Source organism: Ammospiza nelsoni, chromosome 29 (genome assembly GCF_027579445.1).
Source record: "Ammospiza nelsoni isolate bAmmNel1 chromosome 29, bAmmNel1.pri, whole genome shotgun sequence".
Lineage (NCBI taxonomy): Eukaryota > Metazoa > Chordata > Aves > Passeriformes > Passerellidae > Ammospiza > Ammospiza nelsoni.
Window position 1 is genome coordinate 4,813,667 of NC_080661.1, and position 26,329 is coordinate 4,839,995.

Sequence of the window (26,329 nt, forward strand, 5' to 3'; positions counted from 1 at the left end):
CGGTGGCGGTGACGTCACTGAAGTGACAGGGACACGCCCGCGGGGGCGGGGCGGTGACGTCATCGGGGCGACTGGGACGTGGCCACGCCCTCCAGGGGGGCGGTGGCAGTGACGTCACTGAAGTGACAGGGACACGCCCCTGGGGGCGGTTACGTCACCGGGGGCACGGGGACAGGGCCACCCCTCCCCCCCAGTGTCCCCTGTGCCACCAGTACAGACCAGTACGGACCAGTACAAACCAGTATGGGCCAGTGCCACCAGTACAGACCAGTACAAACCAGTACAGACCAGTATAAATCAGTACAAACCAGTACGGACCAGTATAAACCAGTATAAACCAGTATAAACCAGGTGCGCTCACCTGGGCAGCTTTAACCCCTCCCCTCCCTCCCAGTTCCCCTCCCAGTATAAACCAGTAACCCCCAATCCCCCTCCCAGCCCCTCCCAGTCCCTGCCAGTTCCCCTCAATCCCCTCCCAGTTTGTCCCAATCCCCTCCCAGTCCCTCCCAGTTTGTCCCAGTCCTTCCCAGTGCCCCCCCAGTATAAACCAGTAACTCCCAATCCCCCCACCAGTCCCCCCCACTCCCTCCCAGTTCCCCTCAATCCCCTCCCAGTCCCTCCCAGTTTGTCCCAGTGCCCCCCCAATCCCCTCCCAGTTTGTCCCAGTGCCCCCCCCAATCCCCTCCCAGTTTGTCCCAGTTTGGCCCAGTCCCTTCCAATGACCCCCCAACCCCCCCAATCCCCTCCCAGTCCCTCCCAGTTTGTCCCAGTTTGTCCCAGTGCCCCCCCAATCCCCTCCCAGTTTGTCCCAGTCCCTCCCAGTTTGTCCCAGTTTGTCCCAGTGCCCCCCCAATCCCCTCCCAGTTTGTCCCAGTCCCTCCCAGTTTGTCCCAGTTTGTCCCAGTGCCCCCCCAATCCCCTCCCAGTTTGTCCCAGTCCCTCCCAGTTTGTCCCAGTTTGTCCCAGTGCCCCCCCAATCCCCTCCCAGTCTGTCCCAGTCCCTCCCAGTGCCCCACCAATCCCGTCCCAGTCCTTCCCAGTTTGTCCCAGTGCCTCCCAGTCTGTCCCAGTCCCTCCCAGTGCCTCCCCAATCCCCTCCCAGTTTGTCCCAGTCCCTCCCAGTTTGTCCCAGTGTCCCCCCAATCCCCTCCCAGTCTGTCCCAGTCCCTCCCAGTGCCACCCCCCCGCGGTCACTGTCCCCAGCCGTGCGATAAAAGCCCCGCGGTGACACCGGGGGTGGCTCGGCCATGGCTCTGTCCCCGCGCCCCCGCCCGGCCCTGGTGGCCCTGGTGGCCCTGGTGGCCCTGGTGGCACCCCCGGCGCAGGGCTGGGACACGAACGCGCCCACGGCCACGCTGGCGGTGACAAACGGGGGGACAGTGGGGACACTGGGGGGACCCCGAGTTCTGCCCCGGCAGAGCGTACGCCAGCGGCTTCCAGCTCAAGGTGGGGACACTGGGGACATTTGGGGACATTTGGGGGACATTGGGGACAGTGGGGGGATTGGGGACAGCGGGGGGATTGGGGACAGTGGGGGGATTGGGGACATTGGGGACAGTGGGGACATTGGGGACATTGAAGGTCATTGAGGACAATGGGGACATTGGGAACATTTGGGGGTGTTCAGGGTGCTTGGGGCATTGGGGACATTGGGGGGGTTTGGGACATTGGGGACATTTGGAGGTCATTGGGGACATTGGGGTCATTGAGGGGATTGGGGGGGTTTGGGACATTGGAGGTCATTGGGGACATTGGGGACATTTGGAGGTCGTTGGGGACATTGGGGGGATTGGGGACACTGAGGGGACATTGGGGACACTGGGGGGACCCCGAGTTCTGCCCCAGCAGAGTGTACGCCAGCGGCTTCCAGGTCAAGGTGGGGACACTGGGGACATTTGGGGGACACTGGGGACAGTGGGGACAGTAGAGACATTGGGGGGATTGGGGACATTTGGGGGGGTTTAGGGTGTTTGGGACACTGGGGACACTGGGGACATGGGGGAGTTTGGGACACTGAGGGGACATTGGGGACATTGGAGGTCATTGGGGACATTGGGGGATTTGGGACAGTGGGGGGATTGGGGACATTGGGGACATTGGAGGTCACTTGGGACATTGGGGGTGTTCAGGGAGTTTGGGACATTGGGGACATTGAAGGTCATTGGGGACACTGGGGACATTGGGGGGATTGGGGACATGGGGGACAATGGGGACACTGGGGGGACCCCAAGTTCTGCCCCGGGAGAGCGTACGCCAGCGGCTTCCAGCTCAAGGTGGGGACACTTGGGGACAGTGGGGACATTGAAGGTCATTGAGGACAATGGGGTCATTGGGGACATTGGAGGTCATTGGGGACATTGGGGACATTTGGGTGGGCTTGGGGGCATTGGGGACAGTGGGGGGACCCCGAGTTCTGGCCTGGGAGAGGCTACGCCAGCGGCTTCCAGCTCAAGGTGCGGACATTTGGGGACATTTGGGGACATTTGGGGACATCTGGGGACAGTGGGGACAGTGGGAACAGTGGGGGTGTTCAGGGTGTTTGGGACATTGGGGACATTGGGGACATTGGGGGGATTTGGGACATGGGGGACATTGGGGATGGAGGGACATTTGGGGGGATTTAGGGCGTTTGGGACATTGGGGACATTTGGAGGTCATTGGGGACAATGGGGTCATTGGGGACATTTGGGGGGTTTAGGGAGTTTGGGACATTGGGGACATTTGGGGACATTTGGAGGTCGTTGGGGACATTGGGGGGATTGGGGACACTGAGGGGACATTGGGGACACTGGGGGCACCCCGTGTTCTGCCCCGGGAGAGGCGTACGCCAGCGGCTTCCAGCTCAAGGTGGGGACACTGGGGACATTGAAGGTCATTGAGGACAATTGGGGACATTGGGGACATTGGGGGGACATTGGGGACACTGGGGACACTGGGGTAATTTGGGACCCAGGGGACATGAGGGGACATTGGGGACAGTGGAGGTCAGGGGGCAAAAGGGGGAGGACACGGGGGACACGGGGGGGACAATGGGGGGGGACAAATGGGGGGGACAATGGGGACAATGGGGGGACAATGGGGGGACAAATGGGGGGGACAATGGGGGGGACATGGTGGGGGACATAATGGGGACATGGGGACAATGGGGGGACAATGTGGGGGGGACAATGGAGGGGACAATTGGGGAACAATGGGGGGACAATGGGGGGGACAAATGGGGGGACAATGCGGGGACAACGGGGGACAATGGAGGGACAAAGAGGGGACAATTGGGGAACAATGGGGGGACAATGGGGGGGCATGGAGGGGACAACGGGGGGGACAATGGGGACAACAGGGACAATGGGGGGACAATGGGGGGGACAATGGGGACAATGGAGGGGACAATGGGGGGACAATGGGGGGGGACATGGAGGGGACAATGGGGGGACAATGGAGGGGACATTGGGGGGGACAATGGGGACAATGGGGGGACAATGGAGGGGACAATGGGGGGACAATGGAGGGGACAATGGGAGGACAATGTGGGGGGACAATGGGGAGACATGGAGGGGACAACGGGGGGACAATGGGGACAATGGGGACAATGGAGGGGACATTGGGGGGACAATGGGGGGGACAATGGGGGGACAATGGGGACAATGGGGGGACAACGGGGGGACAATGGGGGGACAATGGGGACAATGGGGGGACAATGTGGGGGGACAATGTGGGGGACAATGGAGGGGACAATGGGAGGACAGTGTGGGGGGACAATGGGGGGGACAATGGAGGGGACAATGGGAGGACAATGTGGGGGGACAATGGGGGGACATGGAGGGGACAACGGGGGGACAATGGGGACAATGGGGACAATGGAGGGGACATTGGGGGGACAAGGGGGGGGACAATGGGGACAATGGGGACAATGGAGGGGACAACGGGGGGACAATGGGGACAATGGGGGGACAACGGGGGGACAGTGGGGACAATGGGGGGACAATGGGAAGGGACAAGGAGGGGACAATGGGGAGAATTCAGAGGGGCCAAAGGGGGGAGACACAGAGGGGACAATGAGGGGGACACGGGAGGGACACCCAGAGGACAAGGAGGAGACATGGGGGGAGAAGGAAGGGACAATGGGGGGACAAGGAGGGGACAGGGAGGGTGACAGGAATTGAGGACAGGGGGTGACAGTTTTGGGGACAGGAGGTGACAGGAATTTGGGACAGTTTTGAGGACAGGAGGTGACAGTTTTGGGGACAGTTTTGGGGACAGCAGGTGACAGTTTTGGGGACAGTTTTGGGGACAGCAGGTGACAGTTTTGGGGACAGTTTTGGGGACAGCAGGTGACAGTTTTGGGGCCGCGCAGGTGGAGCCCCACAAGGGATTTTTCGGCGACGACACGGGGCTGAACGGCGTCCGGCTGCTCTGTGACAAGGGAGGAGAGGCCACGTCCAGCGAGGGACCGTGAGTGACCACGGGGGACACCGGGGTGGGGACGGCCGGGGGTGGGCACCAGAGTGACTCCGGGGCCACCAAAACCCAGCCATGGCCACCACAACCCAACCATGGCCATCAAAACTGAACCATGGCCACCACGACCCAACCATGGCCACCAAAACCCAACCATGACCACCAGAATACAACCATGGCCATAAAAACCTGATCATGGCCATCAAAACCCAACCATGGCCACCAAAACCCAACCATGGCCATCAAAACTGAACCATGGCCACCACGACCCAACCATGGCTACCAAGACCCAACCATGGCCACCAAAACCCAACCATGGCCATAAAAACCTGATCATGGCCATCAAAACCCAACCATGGCCACCAAAACCCAACCATGGCCACCTAAACACAACCGTGGCCATAAAAACCTGATCATGGCCATCCAAACCCAACCGTGGCCACCATGACCCAACCATGGCCATCAAAACTGAACCATGGCCACCACGACCTAACCATGGCCACCAAAACCCAACCACAGCCACCAAGACCCAACCATGGCCACCACAACCCAACCATGGCCACCAAAATACAACCGTGGCCATAAAAACCTGATCATGGCCATCAAAACTGAACCACGGCCACCACGACCCAACCATGGCCACCAAAACCCAACCATGGCCATGAAAACCTGATCATGGCCATCAAAACCCAACCATGGCCACCAAAACACAACCGTGGCCACCAAAACCCAGCTATGGCCACCAAAACCCAGCCATGGCCACCACAACCCAACCACGGCCACCAGGACCCAACCACAGCCACCAAGACCCAATCAAGACCAAGACCCAACCATGACCACCAAGACCCACCCACAGCCAACACAACCCAATCACAACAACCAAACCCCAACCACAACCACCACGACCCAACCATGGACACAATGACCCAAATGTGGCCACCACAACCCTACCACGACCAATAGAGCCCACCACAACCCAACCACGGCCAACACAACCCAACCATGGACATCAAAGCCCAACCACAGCCAACACAACCCAACCATGGCCAATAGAGCCCAACGCAACTCGACCATGATGAACACAACCCAACAACGGCAACCAAAACCCAACCATGGCCACCAAGACACAACCATGGCCACCAAGACACAACCATGATGAACACAACCCAACCATGACCACCCCAACCCAATCACGGCCACCACAACCCAACTGCAAGCAATGCAACCCAACCACGGCCACCGTGACCCAACCACGCCCACCACAACCCAACTACAACCAATAGAGCCCAACACAACCCAACCACGGCCAACACAACCCAACCACGACCAATAGAGCCCAACACAACCCAACCACGATGAACACAACCCAACCACGGCCAACACAACCCAACCACGGCCAACACAACCCAATCACGGTCATCAAACCCCAACCACACCCACCACAACCCAGCCACAACCAATAGAGCCCAACACAACCCAACCACGGCCACCGTGACCCAACCACAATGAACACAACCCAACCACAACCAATAGAGCCCAACACAACCCAACCACGGCCACCACAACCCAACCACGACCAATAGAGCCCAACACAACCCAACCACGGCCAACACAACCCAACCACGGTCATCAAACCCCAACCACGCCCACCACAACCCAACCACAACCAATAGAGCCCAACACAACCCAACCACGGCCAACACAACCCAACCACGACCAATAGAGCCCAACACAACCCAACCACGGCCAACACAACCCAACCACGCCCACCACAACCCAACCACGACCAATAGAGCCCAACACAACCCAACCACGGCCAACACAACCCAACCACGGCCAACACAACCCAACCACGGCCATCAAACCCCAACCGCGCCCCCCACCCACCGTCGCCCCTCCGTGTCCCCGCAGCCGCGGCGCCTGGAGCCGGCCGGAGTCGTGCCCGCCGGGGCAGCGCCTGGTGGCGTTCCGGCTGCGCGTGGAGGCGCCGCGCGGCCTCTGGGACGACACGGCCGCCAACGCCATGGCCGCCATCTGCTCGGGGGGCTCGCTGCTCGAGGGCCGCGGCGGCGCCCAGGGCCAGTGGGGCAACTGGAGCCTGCCCTGCCCGCCCGGCGCCGGCGTCTGCGGCCTGCGCACACCGCCTGGAGCCGCCCCAGCGCGGCGGCGACGACACCGGCCTCAACGACGTCGAGCTCTACTGCTGCAGCTGAGCGCGGCCCGGGACCGCCGGGACCCTCACGGACCCCCATGGAGCCCCCCCAGGATCTTCACAGACCCCCATGGAGCCCCCCAGAACCTTCACAGACCCCCATGGACCCTCCCAACCCCCTCATGGACCCTCCTGACCCCTTCAGGGACCCCCAGAACCTTCACAGACCCCCCTGACCCCATGGACCTTCCTTGACCCCCCCCCATGGACCCTCCTGACCCCCCCCATGGCCATCCATGGACCCCCCCCCCCCCCCCCCCATGGACCTTCCTTGACCCCTCCATGTCCACCCATGGACCCCACTGACCCAACTGACCTCGTGACCACCACCCCATGGAACCCCCCCCTTGAGCCCCTCATGGACCCTCCTGAACCCCTCAGGGACCACCCTGGGACCACCCTGGGACCCTCAGGATCTTCACAGACCCCCATGGACCCTCCTGACCCCCTCATGGACCCTCAGGGACCACCCTGAGACCACCAGGGACCACCAGGACCCTCAGGATCTTCACAGACCCCCATGGACCCTCCTGACCCTCAGGGACCACCCTGGGACCCCCAGGGACCACCAGGACCCTCAGGGACCACCCCCAAGGACCACCAGGACCCTCAGGATCTTCACAGACCCCCATGGACCCTCCTGACCCTCAGGGACCACCAGGGGCCCTCAGGACCTTCACAGACCCCCACAGACCCCCCATGGACCCTCCTTGACCCCCCCAAGGACCCCCAGGACCCTCACAGAGCCCCCTCTGTTCCTTTTAGTGTTGTTGTAATGAATTATATATAATCATAGAATAATAATTAAATCATGATCGTAATTAATCAAGCCTTCCGAGCATGGAGTCATGGCGGGGCTGAAGGGGGAGGGGCTAGAAGGGGAGGAGCTAAAGGGGGAGGGGCTAAAAGGGAGAGGGGATAAAGGAGGGGCTAAAAGGGGGAGGGGTTAATGGACAGAGGTTAAAGGGGGAGGGGCTAAAGGGGGAGGAGTTAAAGGGGGAGGGGCTAAAGGAGAGGGGTTAAAGGAGGAGGGGCTAAAAGGGAGAGGGGATAAAGGAGGGGCTAAAAGGGGGAGGGGCTAAAAGGGGGAGGGGTTAAAGGGGGAGGGGCTAAAGGGGAGGGGATGGAGGAGGAGGTAAAGGGGGAGGGGATGGAGGAGGAGGTAAAGGGGGAGGGGATAAGGAGGGGCTAAAGGGGGAGGGGCTAAAGGGGGAGGGGCTAAAAGGGGAGGGGCTAAAGGGGGAGGGGTTAAAGGGAGGGGCTAAAGGGAGGGGCTAAAGGGGGAGGAGTTAAAGGGGGAGGGGCTAAAGGAGAAGGGTTAAAGGGGGAGGGGCTAAAGGGGGAGGGGTTAAAGGGGGAGGGGTTAAAGGAGAGAGGTTAAAGGGGGAGGGGCTAAAGGGGGAGGGGCTAAAGAGTTGCTAAAGGGGGAGGGGCTAAAGGGGGAGGGGATAAAGCGGGGGGGGCAAAAGGGGAGGGGATAAGGAGGGGCTAAAGGGGGAGGAGCTAAAGGGGGAGAGGCTGAGCCCCTCTTTCCCCCTGGCCCCTCCCCCATCCCAGGCCCCTCCCACCATCCAATACCAAATGACCAAACAAAGCTTTATGCAAATTTATTTAAATGAAGGGGGGTTGGGAATAAATCCCCCAGAAGAAAAAGGGGGTGGAGGGGGAGGGAGGGGCATTTTGGGGACCCCTCCTCAAATTTCGGGGGAGTCTGAGGGGATTTGGGGCAAATTTGGGGTTTTTGGGGTCACTGATCCCAATTTTGGGGTCAGTTATTGGGATTTGGGGTCAATTTTGGGATTTTGGGGTCAATTTTTGGGATTTTGGGACAATTTTTTGGGGATTTTTGGGGTCAATTTTTGGGATTTTGGGGTCAATTTTGGGGTCAGGTTTTGGGGTCAAATTTCGAGATCTTGGGGTCAATAGTTGGGATTTTGGGACAAATTTTTGGGGGATTTTTGGGGTCAGTTATTGGGATTTGAGGTCGATTTTGGGATTTTAGGGTCGCTGATCCCAATTTTGGGGTCCATTTTGGGGTCGATTTTTGGGATTTCAGGGCCCAAAGAAGGAACCAAGGCTGTGCCGAGTTTGGGATTTTGGGTTTTATTTGGGGTTTTTGGGGTCGCTGATCCCAATTTTGGGGTCAATTTTGAGACTTTGGGGTCAATTTTGGGGATCTTGGGGCCCAAAGAAGGAACCGAGGCTCTGCTGATTTTGGGGTTTTGGGTTTTATTTGGGGATTTTTGGGGTTGCTGATCCCAATTTTGGGGTTTTTGGGGTCACTGATCCCATTTTTGGGGTCACTGATCCCATTTTTGGGGTTTTTGGGGTGGCTGATCCCATTTTTGAGGTTTTTGGGGTCACTGATCGCATTTTTGGCGTCACTGATCCCAATTTTGGGGTTTTTGGGGTCGCTGATCCCATTTTTGGGGTGCCTGATCCCATTTTTGTGGTTTTTGGGGTGGCTGATCGCATTTTTGGGGTTTTTGGGGTCACTGATACCATTTTTGGGGTCACTGATCCCATTTTTGGGGTGGCAGATCCCAATTTTGGGGTGGCAGATCCCATTTTTGGGGTCACTGATCCCATTTTGGGGTTTTTGGGGTCACTGATCCCATTTTTGGGGTGGCAGATCCCAATTTTGGGGTTTTTGTGGTCACTGATCCCAATTTTGGGGTTTTTGGGGTGGCAGATCCCAATTTTGGGGTCACTGATCCCAATTTTGGGGTTTTTGGGGTCACTGATCCCAATTTTGGGTTTTTGGGGTGGCAGATCCCAATTTTGGGGTCACAGATGCCATTTTTGGGGTTTTTGGGGTCACAGATGCCATTTTTGGGGTTTTTGGGGTGGCCGATCCCATTTTTGGGGTCACTGATCCCAATTTTGGGGTTTTTGGGGTCACTGATCCCATTTTTGGGGTGGCCGATCCCATTTTTGGGGTCACAGATGCCATTTTTGGGGTGCCTGATCCCATTTTTGGGGTCACTGATCCCATTTTGTGGTTTTTGGGGCGGCTGATCCCATTTTTGGGGTTTTTGGGGTCACCGATGCCATTTTTGGGGTCACAGATGCCATTTTTGGGGTGGCAGATGCCATTTTTGGGGTCACAGATGCCGTTTTTGGGGTTTTGGGGGCGGTTTCTCCCTCTCCGGGCTCAGCTGTTGGCGCCGCGGGGCCCGAAGTAGGGCAGGCTGCGCACGAAGGCGTCGAGGCGCTGCCGGAACAGGAGGCTCTGCACGGGCGCCCGGGGCGGGCACAGCGGGTTCTTCACCACCAGCTCCACAAAAAGCTGCCAAAAATAAAAATATCCCCTTCAGTTGGGGGCAAAACCCAACATTTTGGGGAAAAAACCCCGAAAATCCCATGAAAATCCCATTGTTTCGGGGGAAAATCTCATTTTCGGGGGGAAAATCCCATGAAAATCCCAATGTTTCGGGGGAAAATCCAATTTTTGGGGGAAAATCCCATGAAAATCCCATTGTTTTGGGGGAAAATCTCATTTTTGCGGGGAAAATCCCATGAAAATCCCACGAATTTGGGGGAAAATCCAATTTTTAGGGGGGAAAATCCCATGAAAATCCCACGAATTTGGGGGAAAATCCAATTTTTAGGGGGGAAAATCCCATGAAAATCCCATTGTCTTGGGGGAAAATCTCATTTTTGCGGGGAAAATCCCATGAAAATCCCACGAATTTGGGGGAAAATCCAATTTTTAGGGGGGAAAATCCCATGAAAATCCCAATTGTTTTGGGGGAAAATCTCATTTTTGGGGGGAAAATCCCATGAAAATCCCAATGTTTTGGGGGAAAATCCAATTTTTGGGGGGAAAATCCCATGAAAATCCCACGAATTTGGGGGAAAATCCAATTTTTAGGGGGGAAAATCCCACGAAAATCCCAATGTTTTGGGGGAAAATCTCATTTTCGGGGGGAAAATCTCATGAAAATCCCATTGTTTCGGGGGAAAATCCAATTTTTGCGGGGAAAATCCCATGAAAATCCCACAAATTTGAGGGAAAATCCAATTTTAGGGGGGAAAATCAGATAAAAATGCCATTATTTTGAGAAAAAAATCCCATTTTTTTGGGAAAATCCCATTATTTTGGGAAAAATCCTGGAATTTTGCGGGAAATCCCATTATTTTAGGGAAAAAAAATTCATATTTTGGGCAGTAAAACTCCTTCAAACCCCCGACTTTCGGGGGAAAATCCCATGGTTTTTGTGAAAAAATTCAAATTATTTGGGAAAAAAAATCCCTTTTTTTGAGGAAAATGATCATGAAAAGCCCTTTATTTTATAAACAATTCAAACTACTTCCAAAAAAATCCTTTTTTTTTGTCCTGAATCCCATTATTCTATTTTAAAAATTCCAATTATTTGGGGAAAAATCCCATTATTATGGGGAAAACTCCATTATTTAGTGGGAAAACCCCATTGCATCCCCATTTTTGGTGAAAAAAATTCAAATTATTTAATGAAAAACCCAATTTTTTCTGAAAAAATTCAAATTATTTCCAGAAAAACCCCATTTTATTGGGGGAAAATTTGCAAATTATTTGAGGAAAAATCCCATTTCTTTGTTCAAAACCTCATTTTTTTTTCATTCCAAACCCCATTTTTTGGTTACAAAATTCAAATTATTTCATTAAAAATCCCTTTTTTTTGGGGAAAAATTCAAATTCTTTCCAAAAAATTCAGATTATTTAGGGAAAAATCCCATTACTACGGCGGAAATTCCATTATTTAGTGGAAAAACCCCATAAAATCCCCATTTTTTACGAAAAAATTCCAATTATTTCATTAAAAATCCCATTTTTTTCTTCCCAAACCCCATTTTTCCCATTCTAAACCCCATCTTTTAATAAAAAAATTCCAATTTTTGGCGGAAAAAATTCAAATTATTCGGGGAAAAATCCCATTTTTTCTTTCCAAGCCCCACTGTTCAGTGGAAAAACCCCGCTAAACCCCCATTTTTTTTGGTGAAAAAAATTCAAATTATTTCACTAAAACCCCCATTTTTTCCTGAAAAAATGCCTTTAAAACCCCATTTTTTTTGTCCCAAACCCCATTTTTTAGCAAAAAAATTCCAATTATTTGGGGAATAATCCCATTTTTGGGGGTGAAAAAATTCAAATTATTTGGGGGAAAATCCCATTTTTTCCTTCCAAACCCCATTTAAACTCCTTTATCTTGGGGGAATAGAAATCAAATTATTTCAGGAAAAATCCCATTTTTTAAGGAAAAAATCGGGACAAAATCCCGTTTTTTGGCGAAAAAAAATTCCAATTATTTCAGGAAAAATCCCATTTTTTAAGGGAAAATTCAGGAAAAAAAACCTGTTTTTTGGCGAAAAAAAATTCCAATTATTCCACTAAAACCCCCATTTTTTCGTGAAAAAATCCCTTAAAAACCCCATTTTTTTGCCCCAACCCCCCTTTTTTTTTGAAAAATCCCCTTTTTTCATTCCGAACCCCATTATTTAGTGGGAAAACCCCATGAAAACTCCATTATTTAGTGAAAAAAAATAAAATTATTGGGGGAATAACCCCATTTTTTGGCGAGAAAAATTCCAATTATTTCTGGAAAAATCCCATTTTTTAAGGAAAAAAAATCGGGAAAAAATCCCGTTTTTTGGCGAAAAAAAATTCCAATTATTTCTGGAAAAATCCCGTTTTTTGGTGAAAAAAATTCAAATTATTTCAGGAAAAATCCCATTTTTAAAGGAAAAAAATCAGGAAAAAACCCCGTTTTTTGGCGAAAAAAAATCCAATTATTTCAGGAAAAATCCCATTTTTAAGGAAAAAATCCCGTTTGTTGGCAAAAAAAAATTCCAATTATTTCAGGAAAAATCCCATTTTTTAAGGAAAAAAATCGGGAAAAAATCCCGTTTTTTGGCAAAAAAAATTCCAATTATTCCACAAAAAAATCCCTTAAAAACCCCATTTTTTTTGCCCCAAACCCCATTTTTTTTGCCCCAAACCCCGTTTTTTTTGCCCCAGCCCCCCTTTCACCCCATTTTTTGGTGGAACCCACGGAAATTTAACCCTCACGTTGCCGTAGATGCTTTTGGGGAAAAAATACCCCATTTAAACTCCTTTGTCTTGGGGGAAAAGAAATCAAATTATTTCAGGAAAAATCCCATTTTTTAAGGAAAAAAAATGGGGAAAAAATTCCAGTTTTTTGGCGAAAAGAATTCCAATTATTTCAGGAAAAATCCCGTTTTTTGGTGAAAAAAAATTTCCAGTTATTTCAAGAAAAATCCCATTTTTAAAGGAAAAAAATTGGAAAAAAAAATCGGGAAAAAAATCCCGTTTTTTGGCCAAAAAAAATTCCAATTATTCCAGGAAAACCCCCATTTTTTCGCGAAAAAACGCCGTAAAATCCCCATTTTTTTTGCCCCAAACCCCGTTTTTTTTGCCCCAGCCCCCCTTTCACCCCATTTTTTGTGGATCCCACGGAAATTTAACCCTCACGTTGCCGTAGATGCTTTTGGGGAAGAAAAACCCCATTTAAACTCCTTTGTCTTGGGGAAAAGAAATCAAATTATTTCAAGAAAAATCCCATTTTTAAAGGAAAAAAATCGGGGAAAAAAATCCCGTTTTTTGGCGAAAAAAAATTCCAATTATTTCTGGAAAAATCCCATTTTTAAGGAAAAAAATCCCGTTTTTTGGCAAAAAAAAAATTCCAATTATTTCAGGAAAAAATCCCATTTTTTAAGGAAAAAAATTGGGAAAAAATCCTGTTGTTTGGTAAAAAAAAATCCAATTATTTCAAGAAAAATCCCATTTTTTAAGAAAAAAAATCGGGAAAAAATCCCGTTTTTTGGCCAAAAAAAAATTCCAATTATTTCTGGAAAAATCCCGGTTTTTGGTGAAAAAAATTCCAATTATTCCACGAAAACCCCCATTTTTTCGCGAAAAAACGCCGTAAAATCCCCATTTTTTTTGCCCCAAACCCCATTTTTTTTGCCCCAAACCCCGTTTTTTTTGCCCCAGCCCCCCTTTCACCCCGTTTTTTGTGGATCCCACGGAAATGTAACCCTCACGTTGCCGTAGATGTGCTGCAGGGCCTCGCGGGCGCTGGGCACGCCCAGGTCGGTGTTGAGCGCCAGGCGCAGCCCCGACGGCGTCTCCAGGTAATGGAGGCGGTAGCGGCTGGTGTGGAACGACACGAAGCCGTCCCGCCCGCCAAACGCTAAGGAAATCCCCAAAATAATTCCCAAAATCCCCAAAATCCCCAAAATTCCCAAAATTCCCCAATTTTTCCACCACTGGGAATCGACCCCAGAGCTCGAAATCGGAGCAGAACCGACCCAAACCCACCCGAAATCTCCGTAAATTTTCAAATCGCTCCCGATATTCCAAAAGGCTCCAAAATCCCCAAAATTCCCAAAATCCCCAAAATTCCCAAAATTCCCCAATTTTTCCACCACTGGGAATCGACCCCGGGAGGGGGAGAAAACCCAGAGCTCGAAATCGGAGCAGAACCGACCCAAACCCACCCAAAATCGCCTCCAATCCACAACAAAATCCCCCCGAAATCTCCTCCAATCCCCCCAAAATCTCCGTAAATTTTCAAATTGCTCCCGATATCCCAAAACGCTCCAAAATTCCCAAAATTCCCAAAAATTCCCCCATTTTTCCACCACTGGGAATCGACCCCGGGAGGGGGAAAAAACCCAGAGCTCGAAATCCGTGCGGAAATCGGAGCAGAATCGACCCAAATCCACCCGAAATCGCCTCCAATCCACGACAAAATCCCCCCGAAATCTCCTCCAATCCCCCCAAAATCTCCGTAAGTTTTCAAATCGCTCCCGATATCCCAAAAGGCTCCAAAATTCCCAAAAATTCCCGAAATTCCCAAAATTCCCCCATTTTTCCACCACTGGGAATCGACCCCAGAGCTCGAAATCGGAGCAGAACCGACCCAAACCCACCCAAAATCTCCTCCAATCCCCCCAAAATCTCCGTAAATTTTCAAATCGCTCCCGATATCCCAAAAGGCTCCAAAATTCCCAATAATTCCAGAAATTGCCCCAAAATCCCCCCCCAAAATCCTCCAAAAGCCGCTTAAAATCCCCTCCAAAATATCCCAAAGTTCCCAAATCCCCCAAAATTCCCGATAATTCCAGAAATTCCCCCCAAAAATTCCCAAAAAAACCCCAAAAATCCTCCCAAAGCCGCTTAAAATCCCCTCCAAAATTGCCCCAAAATATCCCAAAGTTCCCAAACCCCCCAAAATTCCCAATAATTCCCCCCAAATCCCCTCCAAACTCCCCCAAAAATTCCTAAAAATCCAAGAAAAATTTCACCAAATCCCTTCCAAACTCCCCCAAAATTCCCAAAACAAATTCCCAAAAATTCCACAAAATTCCCAGAGTTCCCAAATCCCCCCCAAAAAATCCTCAAAATTCCACAAAAATTCCCCCAAAAACCCCAAAGTTCCCAAATGACCCCAAAATTCTCCAAAAATTCCCCAAAAATTCCCCAAAATTCTCCAAAAATTCCCCAAAAATTCCCCAAAAATTCCCCAAAAATTCTCCAAAAATTCTCCAAAAATTCCCCAAAAATTCTCCAAAAATTCCCCAAAAATTCTCCAAAAATTCTCCCAAAATTCTCCAAAAATTCTCCCAAAATTCCCCCAAAATTCCCCAAATCCTCTCAAACCTCCCCAAAATTCCCCCAAAATCCCCACAAAATTCCCCAATAATTCCCAGTATTCCCAAATCCCCCAAAATTCCCAAAAATTCCCAAAAATCCCAGATCCCAAATACCCCAAAATCCCCCCAAAAATGAAAACAAAAAAAATCCACAAAAAATTTAAAACCATTTCCCAAAATCCCCCAAAATCACCCCAAAAATCCCCAAAATTCCCAAAAATTCCCCACCAAATATCCCCAAAAATTCCCCAAAAATTCCCCAAAAATTCCCCAAAAATTCAAAAAAATTCAAAAAAATTTCCCAAATCCCCCAAAGCTCCCCAAAAAATCCCAAAAATTTCAAATTAATTCCTTCAAAATCCCCCAAAATTCCCCCCAGAAATGCCCCAAATTTTGAGATTTTTTAGGAATTTTTGGGGGATTTTGGGGGGAATTTTTGGGGAATTTTTTGGGATTTTTTTGGCATTTTTGGGGAATTTTTTTGGATTTTTGGGGGGGATTTTTTGGGAAATTTTGGGGATTTTTTGGGGAATTTTTCGGAAATTTTTGGGGGGATTTTTTTGGATTTTCTTTTTAATTCTTGGGGAATTTTCGGGGGATTTTTTGGGATTTCTGGGAAATTTTTGGAGGGATTTTTGGGGAATTTTTTTGGATTTTTGGGGGGGATTTTTTGGGAAATTTTGGGGATTTTTTGGGGAATTTTTCAGAAATTTTTGGGGGGATTTTTTTGGATTTTCTTTTTAATTCTTGGGGAATTTTCGGGGGATTTTTTGGGATTTCTGGGAAATTTTTGGAGGGATTTTTGGGGAATTTTTTTGGATTTTTGGGGGGGATTTTTTGGGAAATTTTGGGGATTTTTTGGGGAATTTTTCAGAAATTTTTGGGCGGATTTTTTGGGATTTTTTTTTCTAAATTCTTGGGGAATTTTCGGGGGATTTTTTGGGATTTTTGGGGAATTTTTGGAGGGATTTTGGGGAATTTTTGGAGGATTTTTGGGGTTTTTGTGTCCCCCAAATTCCATTTTTGGATACATGTCCGTGGGACTCATCTTGGCCACGAAGGAGCGAAGCGAGAAAAGCATCCCAAACATCAGCTTGAACTCCTGCAACAGGAAAAAATGGGAATTTTGGGGATTTTGGGGAATTTTTCAGGAATTTGGGGATTTTTGGGGGGATTTTTGGCTTTTTTGGGGGATTTTTTCGGGATTTTTTGGGGATTTTTGGCCCCAAAAATTCCAAAAAATTTCCTGAAATATTCTCCAAAAACCCCCACCAAAAAAAAAAAAAAAAAAAACAAAAAAAAAAACCCAAAAAAAACACTAAAAAATTCTTGGAATTCCCAGAAAAAATAATCCCAAAAAATTTCCAAAAAAAAAAAAAATATTCTTCAAAAACGTTCAAAAGAAAACCCAAAAATATCCCCAGAAAATCTCAGAAAAATTCTGGAAAAATTCCTTTAAGAATTCCCTAAAAATCTCAGAAAAAATCCTTTTAAAAAATCCCCCAAAATAAAAAAAAAATCCCAAAAAAATCTCAGAAAAATTCTGAAAAATTTCCCCCAAAAATCTCAGAAAAATTCCAAAAAATACCCCAAAACACCCTCAAAAAATTCCTTTAAAAATCTAAAAAATCTCAGAAAAATTCCTTTAAAAATTCCCTAAAAATCTCCAAAAAATTCCTTTAATAAAAAATCCCCAAAAATCTCAGAAAAATTCTGAAAAAATTCCCGAAAATCCTCTCGAAACTCCTCCAAAATGTCCAAAAAACCTCCAAAAATTAACAAAAAATGCTGGAAAAGATTTAAAAACCCAAAAAAATTCCAAAAAAAAAAATCCCCCAAAAAATCCCAAAAAATCACAGAAAAAATCCCGGAAAAAATTAAAAAAAAAATCCCCAAAAATTCCCCCAAAAAATTCAAAATAAATCCCCAAAAACTCAAAATAAATCCAAATAAATCCCCCCAAAAAATCCCCAAAAAAATCTCAAAAAATCACAGAAAAAACCCCCAAAAAATCCCAAAAAATTCCCCCAAAAACGCCAAAAAAATTCAAAATAAATCCCCCAAAATTGAAAATCAATCCAAATAAATCCCCCCAAAAAATCCCAAAAAAAATCCCAAAAAATCACAGAAAAAATCCAAAAAAAATCCCCAAAAAATCCCAAAAAATACAAAAAAAATTCAAAATAAATCCCCAAAAATTCAAAATAAATCCAAATAAATCCCCAAAAAAAAAAGCCCCCAAACCCCTCCAAATCCCCGCAAAAAATTCCCAAATTTTGAAATTATTCCCAAATTGCCCCAAAATTCCCAAATTTTCCCCAAATTCCGGAATTTTCTGGAATTTTCACCTCCTCCTGGGGGATGCCGGGCCCCCTCCGCCGGTGCCATTCGCTGTAGAAGAGGCAGCGGCCGCTGCGGTCGAAGATGTACAGGTTGTGGATGGTCATGGAAAATTCAAAATTCAAAATATTCCCAAAATATTCCCCAAAAATTCCCAAAAAAATGGAGGAAAATATTCCAAAAAAATTCCCCCAAAAATTGGGGGCGAAAAGGTCCCAAAACAATCCGGGAATGGGGAGAAATTCCTGTGGGAAAAGGGGAAAATCGGAATTAAAGTTGGAATTTTGAAGTTAAAATTAACAGCAGAACTTCCCAAAATATTCACAAAACAAATTCCCAAAAAATCCCAAAATTTCCCCCCAAAAATTCCCAAAATAATCCCCAAAATATTCCCCAAAAATTCCCAAAAGTATCTCCCAAAAATTAAAAATAATCCCCCCAAAAATATTCCCAAAAATTCCCCAAAAATTCCCAAACAATTCCCAAAAAATTCCCAAAAATTTCCCAAGATATTCCCCCAAAATTAAAAAAATCCCCCCAAAATCCCCAAAAATATTCCCAAAAATTCCCAAAAATTCCTCAAAATTTCCCAAACAATTCCCCCAAAATTCCCCAAAAAATCCCCAATAAATTTCCCCAAAAATGCCCCAAAAAATTCCCCAAAAATCCCAAAATTCCCCCCAAAAATTCCCAAAATAATCCCCAAAATATTCCCAAAAATTCCCCAAAGTATTCCTCAAAATTTCCCAAACAACTCTCCAAAAATTCCCAAAAAATCCCCAAAAATATTCCCAAAAATTCCCCCCAAAAATTCCTCAAAATTTCCCAAACAATTCCCCAAAAATTCCCCAAAAAATTCCCAATAAATTTCCCCAAAATCCCCTCAAAAATGCCCCAAAAAATTCACAAAAAATTCCAAAATATTCCCAAAATATTCCCCAAAAATTCCCAAAAAATGGAGGAAAATATTCCAAAAAAATTCCCCCAAAAATTGGGGGTGAAAAGGTCCCAAAACAATCCGGGAATGGGGAGAAATTCCTGTGGGAAAAGGGGAAAATTGGAATTAAATTTGGAATTTTCGGACCTACAATTTCCCAAATACTCCCCCCAAAAAATCCCAGAAAATCTCCGAAAAATTCCAAAAAAAATTCCCCAAAAATTCCTAAAACTTCCTCCAAAATATTCCCCAAAAATTCTCAAAAAAATTCCCAAGAAATTCCCCAAAAAATTCCCCCCCCAAAATTCCCAAAATATATAAAAAATATTCCTAAAAAATCCCCAAAAAATCCTGAAAAATCCCCAAAAATCCCAAAATATTCTCCAAAAATTTCCAAAAATGTCCCCCAAAAACCTAAAAAAAAAAAACTTCCCCAAAAAGTCCTCAAATATTCCCCAAAATTTTCCCCAAAAATTCCCAAAAAAATTCCCCAAAAATTCCCCAAAAATTCTCAAAAAAAATCCCCAAAATTTCCTAAAAATTCCCCCAAAATATTCCCCAAAAAAATCCCCCAAAAATTCCGCAAAAATTCCCCGCAATATTCCCGAAGAAAATTCCCCAAAATTCCCCCAAAACTTTCCCAAAAATTCCAAAAAATTCCCCCAAAATTCCCCAAAAATTCCCCCAAAAAATCCCCCAAAATCCTGAAAAATTCCAAAAAAAATCCAAAAAATTTTTCCCCAAAAATTCTCCAAAAAATTCCCCAAAAATTCTCAAAAATCCCCAAAAATTCCCCCTAAAAACAAACAAAAAATCCCCAAAATTTGGGATGTATGGACCAGTATAGACCAGTATAGACCAGTATGGACCAGTATAGACCAGTATGGACCAGTATGGACCAGTATAGACCAGTATGAACCAGTATGGACCAGTATGGACCAGTATGAACCAGTATGGACCAGTATAGACCAGTATGAACCAGTATGGACCAGTATAGACCAGTATGGACCAGTATGGACCAGTATGGACCAGTATGGACCAGTATGGACCAGTATAGACCAGTATGGACCAGTATGGACCAGTATAGACCAGTATGAACCAGTATGGACCAGTATAGACCAGTATGGACCAGTATGGACCAGTATGGACCAGTATGGATCGGTATAAACCAGTATGAACCAGTATAAACCACTATGGACTGGTATGGACCAGTATAAACCAGTATGGACCAGTATAAACCAGTATAAACCAGTATAAACCGGTATGGACCAGTGCTCCCAGTATAACCAGTCCCAGTATAACCAGTATAACCAGTAACTCCCAGTATAACCAGTATCAGTACTCCCAGTGCTCCCAGTATAAACCAGTCCCAGTATAACCAGTATAAACCAGTACAACAAACCCCAGCGCTCCCAGTATAACCAGTAACTCCCAGTATAACCAGTCCCAGCGCTCCCAGTACAAACCAGTAACTCCCAGTATGAACCAGTCCCAGCAATCCCAGTACTCCCAGTATAACCAGTGCCAGTGCTCCCAGTATAACCAGTAACTCCCAGTATAACCAGTCCCAGCAATCCCAGTATAACCAGTCCCAGTAACCGCGGGAATTCCCAGTATAACCAGTCCCAGCAATCCCAGTGCTCCCAGTATAACCAGTCCCAGTGCTCCCAGTATAAACCAGTAACCCACAATGGTCCCAGTATAACCAGTCCCAGTGCTCCCAGTATAACCAGTAACTCCCAGTATAACCAGTCCCAGTAACCGCGGGAATTCCCAGTATAACCAGTCCCAGCAATCCCAGTATAACCAGTAATCCCCAGTGCTCCCAGTATGGACCAGTCCCAGCATTCCCAGTTCTCCCAGTATAACCAGTCCCAGTGCTCCCAGTATAAACCAGTGCCAGCATCACCAGTGTAACCAGTAACTCCCAGTATAACAAACCCCAGTCCCTCCCAGTATAAACCAGTGCTCCCAGTATGAACCAGTCCCAGGGCTCCCAGTATAAACCAGTACAAACTGGAGCTCCCAGTAACCCCCGGTCCCTCCCAGTATAACCAGTGCCAGCATTCCCAGTATAAACCAGTGCCAGTGCTCCCAGTATAAACCAGTATAACCAGTGCCAGTGCTCCCAGTATAAACCAGTATAACCAGTGCTCCCAGTATAACCAGTCCTAGTAAACCCTGGCATTCCCAGTATAACCAGTGCCAGCAATCCCAGTATAAACCAGTAACCCGCAGTGCTCCCAGTATAACCAGTGCCAGTAACCCCGGGCATTCCCAGTATAACCCGTGCCAGTGCTCCCAGTATAAACCAGTATAACACACCCCAGTGCTCCCAGTATAACACACCCCAGTGCTCCCAGTATAAACCAGTATAACACACCCCAGTGCTCCCAGTATAAACCAGTATAACACACCCCAGTGCTCCCAGTATAAACCAGTATAACCAGTGCCAGTGCTCCCAGTATAAACCAGTATAACACACCCCAGTGCTCCCAGTATAAACCAGTATAACACACCCCAGTGCTCCCAGTATAAACCAGTATAACCAGTGCCAGTGCTCCCAGTATAAACCAGTATAACACACCCCAGTGCTCCCAGTATAAACCAGTATAACACACCCCAGTGCTCCCAGTATAAACCAGTATAACCAGTGCCAGTGCTCCCAGTATAAACCAGTATAACACACCCCAGTGCTCCCAGTATAAACCAGTATAACACACCCCAGTGCTCCCAGTATAAACCAGTATAACCAGTGCCAGTGCTCCCAGTATAAACCAGTATAACACACCCCAGTGCTCCCAGTATAACCAGTGCCACTGCTCCCAGTATAAACCAGTATAACAAACCCCAGTGCTCCCAGTATAAACCAGTATAACACACCCCAGTGCTCCCAGTATAACCAGTGCCACTGCTCCCAGTATAAACCAGTATAACACACCCCAGTGCTCCCAGTATAACCAGTGCCACTGCTCCCAGTATAACCAGTCCCAGCATTCCCAGTATAAACCAGTATAACGAACCCCAGTGCTCCCAGTATAACCAGTCCCAGTGCTCCCAGTATAAACCAGTATAACACACCCCAGTGTTCCCATTATAACCAGTGCCAGCAATCCCAGTATAAACCAGTAACCCGCAGTGCTCCCAGTATAACCAGTGCCAGTAACCCCGGGCATTCCCAGTATAACCAGTGCCAGTGCTCCCAGTATAAACCAGTATAACACACCCCAGTGCTCCCAGTATAAACCAGTATAACCAGTGCCAGTGCTCCCAGTATAAACCAGTATAACACACCCCAGTGCTCCCAGTATAAACCAGTATAACACACCCCAGTGCTCCCAGTATAACCCGTCCCAGTGCTCCCAGTATAAACCAGTATAACACACCCCAGTGCTCCCAGTATAACCAGTGCCAGTGCTCCCAGTATAACCAGTATAACAAACCCCAGTGCTCCCAGTATAACCAGTGCCAGTGCTCCCAGTATAAACCAGTATAACACACCCCAGTGCTCCCAGTATAACCAGTGCCACTGCTCCCAGTATAAACCAGTATAACAAACCCCAGTGCTCCCAGTATAAACCAGTATAACACACCCCAGTGCTCCCAGTATAACCAGTGCCACTGCTCCCAGTATAACCAGTCCCAGCATTCCCAGTATAAACCAGTATAACACACTCCAGTGCTCCCAGTATAACCAGTCCCAGTGCTCCCAGTATAAACCAGTATAACACACCCCAGTGTTCCCATTATAACCAGTGCCAGCAATCCCAGTATAAACCAGTAACCCCCGGTGCTCCCAGTATAACCAGTGCCAGTAACCCCGGGCATTCCCAGTACAAACCAGTAACTCCCAGTGTAACCAGTCCCAGTGCTCCCAGTATAAACCAGCGCTCCCAGTAAGTCCCAGCAACCCCCAGTGCTCCCAGTATGGACCAGTGCTCCCAGTATAAACCAGTATAACACACCCCAGTGTTCCCAGTATAACCAGTGCCAGTGCTCCCAGTATAAACCAGTCCCAGCAATCCCAGTATCTCCTGGCGGCTTCCAGTCCCTCCCAGTATAAACCAGTATAAACTGGAGCTCCCAGTAACCCCCGGTATTCCCAGCAGAAACCAACCCCAGTGCTCCCAGTCCCTCCCAGTATAAACCAGTAACCCCCAATCCCCCTCAATCCCCTCCCAGTATAAACCAGTGACCCCCAATCCCCTCCCAGTATAAACCAGTGACCCCCAATCCCCTCCCAGTCCCTCCCAGTATAACCCAGCCCCCCTCAATCCCCTCCCAGTATAAACCAGTAACCCCCAAACCCCTCCCAGCGCCCTCCCAGTATAACCCAGCCCCCCTCAATCCCCTCCCAGTATAAACCAGTGACCCCCAATCCCCCTCAATCCCCTCCCAGTATAAACCAGTAACCCCCAAACCCCTCCCAGTATAACCCAGTCCCCGTCAATCCCCTCCCAGTATAAACCAGTAACCCCCAATCCCCCTCAATCCTCTCCCAGTACAAACCAGTAACCCTCAATCCCCTCCCAGTCCCTCCCAGTCCCTCCCAGTATAAACCAGTAACCCCCAATCCCCCTCAATCCCCTCCCAGTCCCTCCCAGTCCATCCCAGTTCCTCTCTCGCCTCCTTTCCCGCCGCCTTCACTTCCGCCCTCCCAGCCGCTCTCCGTGACGTCACTTCCGCTTTCCGCCCAAACCCAACATGGCGACGGCGCCCGAACTCTTCAGAGGGGGCGTGGCCAAACCACCAAATGGGCGTGGCCACCCCATATAAGGATAATCCCATATAAGGCATGGAGGGGGCGTGGCCACTCCATATAAGGATAATCCCATGTAAGGCGTGGCCTCGCCTAATATGGTTTGATTGACAGCTCCGCCGCGCGGTGGGCGTGGCCTCGGCCCCGCTTTTGGGGCGTTTTGGGGTCGCGGTCTTAAAATCCCCTCCCCCAAAAATCGCCAAAATTTCCCCAAATCCGCAAAAAATTCCACAAAATTCCGCAAATCCGAGAAAAGAATAAAAAAGAAATCTTAGAAATGCTCAAAATTAAAAAAAAAAAAAAAAAATCAAAAAATATTCTCCCCAAAAAATCCTCAAATCTCCCACAAAAGCCCCTTTAAAATCCCCAAAAATTGCCCCCAAAAATCCCCCTAGAAATAACCCCAAAATCCCCCCAAATCCCCCCCCCAAAATACAAAACAAAATCCTCAAAAAAAATTGGCCCCAAAATCCCCCGCAAAAATATCCACAAAAATCCTCAAATTCCCCCCAAAATCCCCCTAAAAATACCCCAAAATTGCCCATAAAAATCCCTCCAAAATCCCCCAAAAATACCCAAAAAATCCTCAAATTCCCCCCCAAAAGCCCCCTTAAAATCCCCAAAATTCCCCATAAAAATTCCCCCAAAATCCTCAAAAAAAATGCCCCCAAATCCCCCCCAAAAATCCTCAAATTCCCCCCAAAATCCCCCTAAAAATACTCCAAAACTCCCCAAAAAAATCCCCCCAAAATTCCCCCCTGGACCCCCAAATTCCCCAGGACCTCCCCAAATCCCTCCCCAGAACCCCCCTAAAACCCCCCCAGACCCCCCCCAAATCCCCGGGACCCCCAAAATCCCCCCCGGGACCCCCAAAATTTCACCCCAAATTCCCCCCAAAAATTCCCCCGGGACCCCCCTAAAGCCCCAAAATCCCCCCCGGGACCCCCAAAATCCCCCCCGGGACCCCCAAAATCCCCCTCAAAATCGCCCCCAAATCCCCCCAGACCCCTCAAGACCCCTCGGAACCCCCCCGGGACCCCCCAAAAATCCGCCCCAAAACCCCCCAGGACCCCCCCAAAAATCCCCGGGACCCCCAAAATCCCCCCCCCCCAAAAAAACCCTCCCGGGACCCCCCAAAACCCCCAAAATGCCCCCGGGACCCCCCCACGACCCCTCTGAACCCCCCCAAAATCCCCCCGCAAACCCCCCAGGACCCCCCCCAAAACTCCCCCGACCCCCAAAATCCGCCCCAAAGCCCCCCCCAAATCCCCCCGGGACCCTCCCCCCGACCCCTCAGAACCCCCCCAAAATCCGCCCCAAACCCCCCCAGGACCCCCCAAAATCCCCCCCCCCCCCAAACCCCCCCCCAAAACCCTCAGGACCCCCAAACCCCCCCCCCCCAAAACCCCCCCCGGGAGCCCCCCAAAACCCCCAGGACCCCAAAAATCCCCCCCCAAAACCTTCCAGACTCCCTTAAAATCCGCCCCAAAGCCCCCCCAAAATCCCCCCGGGACCCTCCCCCCGACTCCTCAGAACCCCCCCAAAATCCCCCCGCAAACCCCCCCAGGACCCCCCAAAACTTTCCAGAACCCCCCAAAATCCGCCCCCAAAACCCTCAGGACCCCCAAAATCCCCCCTCCAAAATCCCCCCGGGACCCCCCCAGGACCCCTCAGAACCCCCCCAAAATCCGCCCCAAATCCCCCCCAGGACCCCCCTAAAGCCCCCCCATAACCCCCCCATGACCCCCCCCAATTCCCCCCCCGGTGTCCCCGTGTCCCCTCCCCCCCCCCCCCCCCGTTAATCCGATTTATTCCGGGGGTGGGGGAGGGGCGGATTAACCCCCCCCCTCCCCCCTCCCCCATCCCCCATCCCCCCCCGCCCCTCCCCCCCCCCCCCCGCTCCGGCCGCACTCGGGCGGCGCCGGCGCCGGGACGGGCAGGGGGAGCGGGGAGACCCCCCCGGGACCCCCCAAAATAACCCCGGGACCCCCAAAAACCCCCCCAAACCCTTCCTGACCCCCCCGGGACCCCCCCAAAATAACCCCGGGACCCCCAAAAACCCCCCCAAACCCTTCCTGAGCCCCCCGGGACCCCCAAATACCCCCCAGATACCCCCCCGGGACCCCCAGATACCCCCCCAAACCCTTCCTGACCCCCCCGGGACCCCCCAAAATAACCCCGGGACCCCCCAAATACCCCCCCAAACCCTTCCTGAGCCCCCCGGGACCCCCAAATACCCCCCAGATACCCCCCCGGGACCCCCCAAATACCCCCCCCAAACCCTTCCTGACCCCCCCGGGACCCCCAAAATAACCCCGGGACCCCCAAAAACCCCCCCGGGACCCCCCAAAATACCCCCAGGACCCCCCCAATACCCCCCCGACCCTTCCTGAGCCCCCCGGGACCCCCAAATACCCCCCAGATACCCCCCCGGGACCCCCCAAATAACCCCGGGACCCCCAAATACCCCCCCGACCCCTTCCTGACCCCCCCGGGACCCCCCAAAATAACCCCGGGACCCCCAAATACCCCCCAGATACCCCCTCAAACCCTTCCTGACCCCCCCGGGACCCCCAAAATAACCCCGGGACCCCCAAAACCCCCCCAGATACCCCCCCAAAATAACCCCGGGACCCCCAAAAACCCCCCCAAACCCTTCCTGACCCCCCCGGGACCCCCCCAAAATAACCCCGGGACCCCCAAATACCCCCCCGACCCCTACTGACCCCCCCGGGACCCCCCCAAATACCCCCCCAAGCCCTTCCTGACCCCCCCGGGACCCCCCCAAAATAACCCCGGGACCCCCAAATACCCCCCCGGGACCCCCAAATACCCCCCCGACCCTTCCTGACCCCCCCGGGACCCCCCAAAATAACCCCGGGACCCCCCAAATCCCCCCCCAAACCCTTCCTGACCCCCCCAGGGACCCCCCAAATACCCCCCCGACCCTTCCTGAGCCCCCCGGGAC

General features: G+C 50.0%; 2 protein-coding genes across 2 annotated transcripts; one reads left to right on the forward strand and one right to left on the reverse strand.

The window, feature by feature from the left end:
- The first annotated feature begins 1,247 nt into the window (after positions 1-1,247).
- LOC132085230 (vitelline membrane outer layer protein 1 homolog) lies at positions 1,248-6,834 on the forward strand. Its single transcript, XM_059490596.1, is given in 6 exon segments — positions 1,248-1,446; positions 1,794-1,849; positions 2,821-2,847; positions 4,352-4,449; positions 6,367-6,595; positions 6,597-6,834. Coding segments are annotated over 6 exon segments (681 nt in total). The 3' UTR covers positions 6,669-6,834.
- Positions 6,835-9,526: 2,692 nt separating this feature from the next.
- On the reverse strand, positions 9,527-23,257 carry TRAPPC1 (trafficking protein particle complex subunit 1). The gene is made up of 5 exons (XM_059490630.1): positions 23,229-23,257; positions 17,674-17,910; positions 16,356-16,427; positions 13,712-13,849; positions 9,527-9,956 (listed from the first exon to the last, which is right to left on the reverse strand). Exons 2-5 carry the CDS (start codon positions 17,770-17,772, stop codon positions 9,822-9,824), a joined length of 444 nt encoding a protein of 147 aa, XP_059346613.1. The 5' UTR covers positions 17,773-17,910; positions 23,229-23,257; the 3' UTR covers positions 9,527-9,821.
- Positions 23,258-26,329: the final 3,072 nt, after the last annotated feature.

Bases quoted from the DNA above. Each gene is read 5' to 3' on its own strand.
- TRAPPC1 (XM_059490630.1), bottom strand. From the start codon at position 17,772: ATGACCATCCACAACCTGTACATCTTCGACCGCAGCGGCCGCTGCCTC. The intron at 13,850-16,355 runs TATCCAAAAATG...GCGTTTGGCGGG, and splicing joins AGATGAGTCCCACGGACATG to CGGGACGGCTTCGTGTCGTT. The intron at 9,957-13,711 runs GTGAGGGTTACA...TATTTTTGGCAG, and splicing joins TGCAGCACATCTACGGCAAC to CTTTTTGTGGAGCTGGTGGT.